At 42.5% G+C, this 12330-nt stretch overlaps 1 protein-coding gene across 8 annotated transcripts in view; it reads left to right on the top strand.

Moving 5' to 3' along the window:
- Positions 1 to 11089, top strand: part of ASTN2 (astrotactin 2) — an 831863-nt gene extending 820774 nt beyond the window's left edge. For all 8 annotated transcript variants that reach the window (XM_058523878.1, XM_058523879.1, XM_058523877.1 and 5 more), the window contains one exon: positions 10785 to 11089. In XM_058523878.1, coding sequence (XP_058379861.1) covers positions 10785 to 11022 — 238 coding nt within the window. In that variant the 3' untranslated portion in view covers positions 11023 to 11089. The remainder of the gene's footprint in view (positions 1 to 10784) is intronic.
- Positions 11090 to 12330: the final 1241 nt, after the last annotated feature.

Here is a 12330-nt window from a genome sequence, read left to right as displayed (position 1 = left end):
TCTGAGATTCCTCCAACATCCCACACTGGCATGTCAGCAGGAATCAAGACAGCTGCATCCTAATCTATCCTAGCATTGCTAATAAATATACTGTGCAACCTTGGGCTCTGGCCTTCTTTGGCCCTCAGTCTCTTCATCTGTAAAATGAACAAACTAGTGCAGTGGTATGCTTTCTTTTTAGCAGTGGAAAATTTTTTTCCTAAATAAATCTTACATAGAACCCCAGGTCTTAACCAGAATGCCGCTTCTTCAGAGAATCCTCTGAAATGTCCACCTATTGACTCTATCACACCCTCATATTTTAATTTTCTGCATCTTGCCTACTAGTTTTAGTATCTTATATTGCTTATGTGTTTACTTATGTGTTATCTCTGTCTCCCACTACAATGTCAGCATACGTGTAGTTAGTGATTCTTTGTGTCCTATTCGCTCTTGTAAGTAGGTGCTAAATAATTATTTATTGAATAATTGGATAATGGGATGATTGAATGTGTGATCAGTTGATTACAGAGTTCTTCTGATAGAAGCTAGAGTAGGTGGCCTGGCGTCCCACCTGCTGGGTCTCCTTTTCAAATCCTCCCTAACCCCTAGGGTCTCTAGGTCTCTCTGAGCTGTCGAGGATCTGCGGATCACAGTTGGAAACAACTGAATTCTGTGAACTCTAAGGTCTATCTAGCTCAAAAATAACATTCTAAAAAGTGCATTATCCTTGGAAATATTAAGAGACTTGAGGAGACCTCATTTCATTAATTTATGATTCATTGATTCTTTTAATGTGCTTACTATGTGCCAAGCTCTGTGCTCTGGGCTGGAAATATAAGAGTGAAGAAGAGGAATCCTGCCTGTACAAGGAGCAGCATCTAGTGAGGAAAAGGCTGGTCAGCAGACAGTTGCAGTGAAACGTGTCAGAAGAAGCACGCTAGAAAAAGGAGGGTGGGAAGTGTGTTTTAGAGCAGTGCTTCTCAAACTTCAGTCTGCTTGAAAATCACCTGGGAGCCTTGTTAAAATTCAAATCAACTCAGGAGTCTGGGATAGGCCTGAGATTCTGCATTTCTAACAGGCTTTCAGATGATGCTGGTGTTGCTGGTCCCAAAAGCACACTTTGAGTGACAAGGTCCTGGATGTGGATAGCTGGTGCAGGTAATCCAGACCTGGACCTCAAGGAAGAATCCCTGGAGAAGAAACTGAAATGCATGCTTAGAATTAAAAAATGAACAGGAGTCCTCCAAGTGAAAGGGGGAGAATGTTCTCATTGGAAGAAACAACCAGTACAAAGACAAGAGAGGGTGAGATAAGAGAATATACCTCAATAAAGAAGTATAAATCTCACTGAGGCAGGGAGTTCAAGGTGAGAAGGAAAAATTAAAAACACAAGGCTGGAGATTTCAGCAGAGGTCAGATCCTGATGGCTCTTGTGAGCCTTGTTCAGGAGTTAGTTCTTTCTCCCTAAAGCCAGGTAAAGGTTTTAAACAGAGAAGCAATTTGGGTAAATGTGCCATGCCTCTCAAGGGTTAGCAAGTGTGCAGAACTTCAAAATGTAAAGGCGAGAGAGCAAGACACTGCCCTTGAGCCAGAACCTTTGGGTTCTTGTCCTAGCTTTGCCACCCACTTGCTGTGTGACCTTGGACAAATTCCATCCCTATTCTGAGCCTCATTTGTAACCTCAAAGGGCTCAAAGTCCCTTCCAGCTGGGAAGCCAAGGAACCAGCAAGCCCTGAAGGTCATAGGGACCAGAGAACAAGCACACTGAGTGTCCTTTCACCTCTAGCTTAGCATATCCTGTTTCTCAGGGACCTAAGATGGCTAGAGTGATAAGAGTTTTCCCAGGAGCACCCTGAGGGCTAATATCATGGGATGAGTCTATTAGGATTCCCTCAGCCTGTAATCACCAAACTCCAAAATGTTCTCTATTCCTGCATGGATCTGTGGTCACATACCCCCATAAAATGTAGTGACAAAAGAGTGTCTCTTACCCCTGCCTAGTAAATCTATCAGGCCAGTGTCCTCCAGAGCCTAGTTCCCATGGCAACCACAGGTTACTGCAAACAGCTGCTCAGAGAAGACCCGCTGACACCCAGCTGCCCTAGCCATACGGTTTCTATTAGGAGACTTGAAAAATTGAGCTCATAGGTGGCCAGGGACCAGAATTTGCTCCAGTCAGAACATCCTTGACCATTCTTGGGCTTCTCAATCCTCTCGGTTCTGTTTGGCTAAAATGAGAGAGTAGGGAGAAGAGAGCAAGCACTTGAAGAGATTTTATGTCAGTGAAATTGATCTGTCTAGATGAGGGATGGTATATTTATGATGTCAGCCCTCTTGCTTCCATGGCAGACATTGCTAATAGATCACAGAAATCATCACAGGCTTGGTTCAGCCTGGTATCTTTCTCACTATAGCAAGACAAAAAGTCTTTCCTATCTGAAAAGAGTTGGCACATCCTGTGAATCATAGTTGCTGTGACCTTCCTAAAAATAAGCAAGCCTGGGATGTCACTGTACATTCCTTCAGTCCAAGATTAAATTAGCTCCTTCCTTAGATATCTTGGATTCACTCTCTTGGAATTTCTAGGACATTGGGAACAAGAACAAACTTAGGTTTCTAGGGCCTTATTCTTATAATTACAGACGCACTTTTAATTGTTTTCTGCATATTTTGACATTTCTGAAATCAGGATGGATTGTGCACAATGATGTGCACATTGTGTTGTATTCTTTCTTCGTTCCTTAAAAGGCTGTAGTTAAATCAATGGCATGTCTTATAATTGATGATTATAAATACAAACAAAACGCACTATGACTTTGAATAAGTGTCCCATGGATCAGTTACCCCACTGATAATATAGCAAGGTTGTTTATAATCTTGAAGTCTCTTATCAGTTTCAAATTGAACTAGTTTGGGGTTAGTTGAGATTCAGTCATTCTTACCATCAGTTTAGGAATGAAGTCTTGGGAAAGTCTCATGGTTTCTTGTGAGACAGTGAGAAGGAGGCAAAGCTAAATGTAAATATTTTCACTATTCGCCTTACACATCACATTTCAAGACTGATGCTGAGGATGGATACCCAGGTGGCAGTACTTGAGCTTCTGGTTTTTCTGTAGTGGGAGTGGTATGAGGCTAAATTAGATGTGGATTTATTCTGAATGTAAACCCAGTGGATTACTGGGAAGCCGTAAAACGGTGGCTTCATTGCACAAATTCATCACAACATCTTTAAAATATGTGTATATATGCATGTTTTCAAAATGGAAATACCTTTATTGTGTTTTGTTCCAAAAGTGATTCTTGCTCATTCTGTAACACCCAAATGCTACAGACATATATAAAATGGAAAGTGAAAACTTTGCACCTCTGAACCCCATGATCCCAAACCAGTGATAAAATCATTACCAGTGTGCACATACCTTCCCAGATATAGATATGGATATGACATGGACATGCATGTGAATAGAGAAACTGATACAGGCTTAAGGGCATGTCTGCACCTACAACCACAGCTCCATTTCCATCAACTCTGCTATGTTTCACAAATAAATACACTTGTGTTCTGTTATCTGCCCATTTACGCTTAACAATACAAGTGCAATCTTTTCCCGTGGATGTCTATGTAAATATGTTGTGTTTTTGAAGGTCCCTTTAGCCATGCAATTATATGACTGCATCACACATTAATTTAGTCCTCTGTTAAAGACCAACTAGATTTCTTCCAACTTCTTTGCTATTATAAACAAATCTGTGTAGACATTTTGCCCACTTGCCTGATTATTTCCTTAGGTCCACATGATGCTCTTGTGACATTTCATTCCCATTATCAACCCCTGCTAGAAAATTGCTATATTTTGAGAGCTAAGGACTGAGAATTTCCGCAATTCAAGTCAATTCACTCTTATTAATGCCTTCTTCTTCCACAATCAGGGGCTGGACACCAGGGGAGCTATACACTGTCCAGGAAGCAGGTGGGAAATATTATTTGAGTCCCTATTATGGGCCAGTCATTTATATCTCATTTTATCTCCTAAACAATGGATTTTGAAGATTAAACAACAGAGAATCAGTGGAATTAAGTAAATTGTCCAAAGTTACACAACTAATGTGTCAGGGGCCAAATTCAAAACATTATCTTCTGATGGCAGACATGTCCTGTCCATCAGAACACGTTGCCTCCTGAGATACGTACACAACTAAGAGAGAATGTAATACGAATCTCAACAGAGAAGTAATCAAAATGCTTCAGCAACAAAGGGGAAAACATGACTTATGATAGCTGGGAAGATCTGGAAGACTTCTTGAAGATGAAATTTCAGTGTGACTTTGAAGCATGAATAGAACCTCAATGAATGTGGTCCTCTCATCTCAGGAACTCAATGCTTTGGCAATTGTGCCACACCAGGTTCTGTTGTCAACTGCTCATCAGAGGCCCATCAGATGGTATTTCTCTTTTGAATCAAGCCCCTAATTCCTTTTAGATTAAAAACAAACAAACAAACAGAAACAAAAAAACGACTCCAACTACCATTAGACTCTGCTGTGGTCTAAAGGTTTGGGTCCCTGCAAAATTTATATATTACAAACCTAATGCCCAAAGTGATGGTATTAGGAAATAAGGACTTAGGTAGGTGATTAGGTCATGAGGCTGGAGTCCTCTTGAATGGAATTAGTAATCTTATAAAAGAGGCCCCAGAGATCCTTTGCCCCTTTCACCATCAGAGGGCATATTGAAAAAGTACCATCTATGAACCAGGAAGAGGGCTCTCACCAACCACCTCACTGAATCTGCTGATGCTAAGAGCCGCCAGCCTCCAGAACTGTGAGAAATAAATTTTTGTTATTTATAAGCTACCCAGTCTGTGGTATCTTGTTATAGCAGCCTGAACAGACTAAGACAGACTCCTTTCTAAAACATAATTGATTAGAACATCTCCAGGGAAGGGGAACCCACTGAACACATGGAAGGACCCATTCAACATTTAGAAGACTCTAGTTTTAAGGTTTTTGTTATATTGAGTCAAAATTTGCCTTCGATTAATTGTCAAATGGCTTCATTGATAACACTTGACTACCTTGCAGCAGAGATCTGAGATGCTATTCTTACTCTGTTAACCCAGTTAAGTCACATAACCAGCCTGAGCCTCACTTTTATCACCTGAAGACTGGAACTAAAGTACGAACTCTACAGTTGTGGTGAGGATTATATTTAAGATGGTGTTGCCTAGGTTTCTGGCACATGGTAGGTGCTCAATCAATTATAGTCATTATCATCCCCGACCCTCAGTTTTTTCCCCACTTGTCTTCAGTTACTAGAACAACATAACCATTTTCCTAAATCACCCCTTCAGTGGGCATTCTCCATTCCTGCTTTCAGAACTTCCCCGGAAGACTCACTTTTGAGATGACCTTCAGCATCATGATCTGGCTGCAGCTTGCATATGTCCCTCTTACCAGAAGTTACCAGGGTTCTCCAGATGTGGCCTGACCAGGGCAGCATGAATGAAGTCATTACTTCCCTTAATCTGCCCTCTCCACCTCTGAGGTTGTGTTCCAATTTTTTGCAACCACGTCATGCCCTCAACTCTCATTAAGCTTGAGGTCAGCTAACACAGAGACATTTAAGCTCTACTCAAGGAGGCAGGGAGGAGGGAGAGAGGCCAACAGGAATGTTTCCTTACTGCCTCTCCTCTTTCTCTCCATTCCAAGGCCCTCTTAGAAATTAGGTCTCTATCTGATAACTGTGTCAACAGCTGATTGGGTAATGGTGCTGGGAATAGAATGGTCGGTCAAAGGTTCTACAATTCCCGGAGAAGTTGCGTCCGAGCCCAGCCCCTGACTCCTTCACAAGCCATCCCTGTCTCCACCTCGCCTGCTGCTACAATGATAAATTAATGTGCAGTGTCCCTCCTTCACTTCTTGCTTCTATCCCAGCGGGCCTGTGTCCTGTCTCCAGTGAGGAAGATTTCATTTCCGGTATTTGAGAAAAGTGGTCACTCTGACCTATGATTTCCCCTCCAGGGAAAGCTTGGAGCATGCCTGACCTTTGATTTATGGATCTTCATTGCGTACAATTTATTACCCAGCACTGTCGCCTTTGGTCTCTCACTCCCCCTCCTCCTCTCCAGCCTTTGAGCACCTCCAGCCCTTCTCTCCGTAGCTTTACCTTTTTAGTTCTCCTGTCTTTGTTGTCTAATGCAGACCACGGTGCTGAGGCATTGTATATGGTGGAGAAAGAACAGGGGACAGTTAAGCAAACTGACATTGGTTTCATGCCTATTGTGTACAAATTCCTGTGCCGGCTGCCTAGGGCAGTCACTTCATTTCAGCCTACAAGAGCCCTACAAAATAAACATCTCTATTCCCATTTTACAAATGAAGAAACTGAGGTTCATAGAAGAGAAGTGACTTTTCCTAATGGGCTCTGTAGCCTATGTCCTTTCTACTATAGTATGCTACATTGAATCTTGGCTGACATTTACCGAGACCAAGCAAAATACCCAAGTTATCTCATCCTCCCCAAAACACTGCTTTTATTCCCATTTTATTGATGCAATGACAGAGTGAGTAGCATTGAAGAACTTGCTCATGATCCACATAGCTGTTAAGTTATAGATCTAGGATTTGAATCTGGGACTCCAGAGCCAAATATTTCATCTCGACTGTATACTATCAGAAGTCCTGGTTCTAGCTTTGCCTTTGTAACTAACTTAAGTCGTTCCTTTAGGCAAATTATTTTCTCACTCCAAACCTTAGTTTCCCTATCCATACAAAGGGAGGCTTGGTCCAGTTGAGTTCCAAGCTTCTCTCTGAGGAAATGTCTGGACCCTTGGAGATAAAACATTTGGGCCTATTGGAGGAATTGCCCTTTCCAACCTCATTTTGTATTGTGGCTTATTTTTTTTTTTTTTTGACTGTTTGGATCAGACAAGGACTCTCCATTGCTCAAAAAATAAAATATTTCACCATGGCTTAGAAGTCTGGATGGTCTGATATCTGCTAAACTGACTGGTCTTTCACCTCTTCTTTGTACCATTTCAGACAACTGGTGGTTTATGATCTCTCCAGTCTAACTTTGGATGGGCTATTTCCTCTGCCTCCCCATCTACCTGAAAAGTTTGTTTCATCATTGAAGACCTAGCTCAGATGTTACATGCCCTGAGAAGACTTCTCTGAGCCCCTAAACTAATAATTAGGTGTCCACTTTCTGTATTCCCATAGCACCATGCATGTTCTCCAACTCAGCACTCTGCCCCTAAATTAGAGGCTGTTACTATTTCAGTTGGTCTGTCTGTCTCCTGCTGCTAACTTATAAACATGCTCAAGGCTTAAACTAGCCCACAAATAATGATGATGATGATGGTGATGGTGATCATGGTGGTGGTGGTGGTGATGATGATGGTGATGATTGTGGTGATGATGATAATGGTGATGATGATGATGGTGATAGTAATGATGATGGTGATGATCATAATGATGGTTGTGGTGGTGGTGATGGTGATAATGGTGATGATGATGATGGTGATGGTGATGATGATGATGGTGATGATGATGATGGTGATGATGATGATGGTGATGATGATGATGGTGATGATTGTGGTGGTGGTGATGATTGTGATGATACTTTCTAACATATATCAGGGGCTTGCTATGTGCCAAATACTTTTCTAAGAGTTTCACATGTATTAACTTATTTAATCCTCACTATAACCCTATGAGGGTTAACAATATGTTATTCCTTTCTTATAGATGAGGAAACAGAAAGAGTAAGAAGCTTTTTTTTATTTATTTTTTAAATTTTTTGTTTATTGTGGTAACATTGGTTTATAACATTGTATAAATTTGAGGTGTACATCATTATACTTCTGTTTCTGCATGGATTACATCATGTTCTCATGTTCACCACCCAAATACTAATTACAATCCATCACCACACACATGTGCCCAATTATCCCTTTTGCCCTCCTCCCCCCTACCCCTCCTCTCTGGTAACCACCAATCCAGTCTCTGTCTCTATGTGTTTGTTTGTTGTTGTTATTAGCTACTACTTAATAAGTGAGATCATATGGTATTTGACCTTCTCCCTCTGACTTATTTCGCTTTGCACAATACCCTCAATGTCCGTCCATGTTGTCACAAATGGCTGGAAAAGCAAAACAGCACCACTAAGCATGACAATGAGAGACACCTAACACCTGGAGGTGTCCTCTACTTGCTGCCGATCTTGCTCCCGCCAATTCCATTCTCCTCAAGACAGCCAGAAGTGTCTTTAACCTGTGGCTCTGAACCTGTTACTTTGCTCCTTGAAACCCTTCAATGACTCTTTTGCTTACCCTCAAGACAATAATCATAGAAATCATTTGTTGAGGGCTTATAGATTCATTAACACTTTTGTGATTTTTGAAAGAATGCTTTGTGGTAAATACAGTTATTATTCCCATTTTATGAGTAAGGAAACTGAGGCACAACTGGTTAAACAATTCCCTCAATATCAGGGCATTAGTATGTGGCTGAACCAGGATTTGAACCGAGCAGTCAGGATCTAGAACCATATGGTGCACCATTACTCTGTATGACCAACATCCCAGGTTCTAAGCTCCAATGGCCTGGCTCCTGCCACTTCTGCAGTTGCCCACTGTGTCCCCACTTGCGCACTGTATTCCAGCCATAAATTCTCAGAACTTCTATTTAATCCCTTATCTCTGTGCCTTTACCTATGCCTCCTGTTATGCCTTTGCCTTTTCTTTACCTAACCCCTACTCATTTGTGAGACTCAACACAAGATCCCCTTCTTCGAGGAAGTCTTCTTGGATATCCCCAATCCTACCTAGGCACCTTCCTCTGACTCCCCACAGCTCTCATGCCTCTTTTTATCATTGCTCTTGCCACCCGTATTGTAATTTTCTGTCTGTCTGTCTTTCCCACTGAATCCGGAGCTCTGCCATATAATAAATGCTCCATAAATGAGCAACCAATGACTGTATTTCTTTTAACTTCACAACAACCTCGTTTTTCAAGTGAAGAAACAGGTTTAGAGACGTGAAGTAAATTTCCCAAGGACACAGAGCTGTTAAGAAAGAGAGCAAGAACCCAAAGCAGAGGGGTAAGAAGTAAACTCCTCAGGCTCCTCCTGGGGAGGCGCCTGTCAGAGGAGAGAGAGGACTGTGGGTCGAGCAGCTACTCGAGGGTGATTATGAGGCTATGAATTCTTGGCACCTCAGGAAATATTCCACCAAAGTGGTCAACTATACAAAGAGGACTTTTTGAAAGGCACCTCATAAATTGTGCCCACAAAACATACACACATAAGCTCAACCCTTTTCCAGCCGCCACACAGGTGCCTAACACAGTCTCCCATTTGTGGGGTCTGTTGTCATAAAATGCCTCCCTCCCAGGGTCTCAGAGGGGCATGGAGAGGACAGCAGGAGAGAGCCTCTCGTTTAGCCTCTCAGCATCTCTGAGCATCTTGAAGATGCTGGGATGTAGAGAAAAGTGGATTCCACGTGGAGGCAGACACCTTGACAGTGAAGCTGACTTGTAGTGTGAGCTGGGAAAGGGACATTCCTTTTCTTCTCTAAGCCTCAGTTTCCACATCTTTAATGAAACTAGGTCATACTAGGTCAGTGGTTCTCAAAGGGGGCAATTTGGCAATGTCTGGAGATAATTTTTTTGTCATGACTGGGGTTGGGGGTGCTATTGGCACCTGGTGGGCAGAGGCCTGGGGATGCTGCTAAACTTCCTACAAGACAGCCCCTACCACAATTTTCTAGCCCAAATGTCAATAGTACCACTGTTGAGAAACCTGGACTAAGTGATCTTAAGGATCCTTGCTAGCTTTCATTTTCTGTGTAGCCATGATCCTCTCTCTGGTGCTGCATAAAGAGCTCTAGACAAATTCCTAATGATGATCACCACAGTAAAGGGTGATTCTTGCTTAGACTAGTGTTCAGTATGACCTTGATCCTCAGACACCATCATAATAATTCTTTATGGTAGTAGCTATCATTTATTGGGAGCTTACTCTGTGCCGGGCTTTGGACATTTCTCATATTTAATCTCACAGCCAACTTATGAGTGAGACAACCATCACTATTTTAGAGATGAGAAACATGAGATAGAGAAGTTCTGACTTGGGGACATATATATTAAGGCTTTGAGGAAAGAGAAGCACAGAGGGCAAGATTTTCTTCTGAGTGTTAGAGAATTCGAAAAGCAAGAAAGAGACAATTAGAGAGGGACTTTGTGGGTATTCAGACCTAGATCCCAATGCCCAACTCCAGTGGTCAACTTGATGTTTGATTTTGGTTAAGTAATGTCATTTTTCTGAGCCTAAGGCCCCACACCCATTAAGTATGAGTGGAAAGAACAATATGTTCAGGGATATTGTGAAGATTACATAAAAATTTGAGATGTATATAAGGTACTTACCCAAGTATCTAGCACATGGTAAGTGTCGATAAATTTTAGTTGTTGTTTATCATTATTATAATAATTTCTACTTGGTAAGAGTCCTAAGGCTGCTTACCTTATAACTCTTATGACTCTCATATCTTAGAAGTGAAAAGGCCAGGTCAAAGGATAGATTTCTTTCATTTTTTACACATGGCATACACAGTTGAAGAGGACAGGTTCTAAGGTGGTTTTTGAATAGGTGTTTGAAATCCCACACTCAGGTCAAGAATGGATAGGAAATTGTTAGGACAGGAAGTCCTCATTTGTCTGTTTACCTTTATTTGCTACCTGAAAGGCCTAAACCTTGATCTGGGCTTCTTCCTTCATTACTGTCTCCTCCTACCTTTCAGGAAGGCCCACCTGATCCTGCGGCGGCTGGAGAGGGTGAGCAGCCACTGCTCCAGCCTCCTGCGAAGCGCCTACATCCAGAGCCGCGTGGACACCGTGCCCTACCTTTTCTGCCGCAGCGAGGAGGTCCGGCCTGCGGGTATGGTGTGGTACAGCATCCTCAAGGACACCAAAATCACATGCGAGGAGAAGATGGTGTCCATGGCCCGAAACACGTACGGGGAGTCCAAGGGCCGGTGAGGGAGGGTGCCGCCCTCCATGAGCACAGAGACTCTCCGTGGGAGGGGGAGCAGTACTCTCGTGGATGCTGGGGCCTGGGTGGGCTGGGGGACAGCTGAGGATGGGCCTGGCAGATGAGGCTTGCCAGCAAGGCCAAAGCAAACTCTTTCTCTTGTGGATAGGCGACAGAGAACTTTGTAACCACTGGAATTATCCATTTTTCTCTACCTTTTATTTTTTTCTAAGATATTATTTGACTCTGTCAAAGTCTCTCCCTTTTAAACTTTTTCTTATGGATGGTGGTCAGTCTCAAGGCAGGAGCTTTCAGGTGGAGACCAAGCGGCCTTTGCTCTTCTTCCTTCCTCCTGCCACACTCAGCTTCCTTCCTGCCATGGACCCCTGGAGGAGACCTATGGAGAGACAATTGGACCTCTTCAGCATCAGGAAGGAGGCCCCGAGGATTGTTGCAGTGAGGAAGCTTGGGTCTTTAGGACTTTTTTTTCCAGACGTTATTGAGTTTGCAGGATCCCTGCCTCTTCCTGCTACCTGTGGGTCTACTCAGAGTCCCTACAGGACTTTCCATGCATTAAAAATTCCTATTGTCTCTCTTTCTGCTTGGGTAGTGTTTCTTACCAAAGGGGGACCTCTAATTATTCACTCAATAAATATTTATTGATTATCTACTATATGCTAGGCACTGGGCATGTAACTAAAGACAGAGATGCTCCCTTCCCTCAGGGAACTTATAGTCTAATGGAAATTATAGAGAAGAAATCTGGTAATTTCAGGCTCAGGTAGGAGAAGAATGGGGGTTCTTGGAACTCAAATATTGGGTCATGAGACAAACTGGAGGGGTTCTGAAATGCTTTCTTGAAAAAGTGATGCCTAAATTCAAAGAATGGGGAAGAATAAGCCAGACAGAGTGGGAAAGGATAGTATTTGTTCCAGGCAGATGGGATACCATGAGCAAAAGCCCGTAGATAATAAAACATAACTTATTCAAGGGCTGAAAACACTTTTATTGAGAATAGAGATCAAAGTAGGAAGTAGTAAGAGGTAAGGCGGGGACCTATGCAGAGCATTGGAAGCCTTGGACAAAAGGTTTGACAGTATTTGAAGTAACTGAGAGCCACTGAAGAAAGTTAGCAAGGGAGTGAAATAGTCAACTTGCTCTTTAAGAAAACCATTCAAGCTACAAGTGGAGGTGGGACTGGAGAAAGCCCAAAAGAGGGTGACTATTATCATTTTCCAAGCAAGAAGTGATGGTATTTTGGATCCTGAGGTCACTGGGGAGACATTCCACCTTTGGCGTCTCCTTTTAAATGGCAA

The sequence above is a fragment of the Diceros bicornis genome, chromosome 28 (genome assembly GCF_020826845.1).
Source record: "Diceros bicornis minor isolate mBicDic1 chromosome 28, mDicBic1.mat.cur, whole genome shotgun sequence".
NCBI classification, from domain to species: Eukaryota; Metazoa; Chordata; class Mammalia; order Perissodactyla; family Rhinocerotidae; genus Diceros; species Diceros bicornis.
Note: the sequence above shows the minus strand (reverse complement) of the source record. Positions and strands in the feature narration are given on the sequence as shown.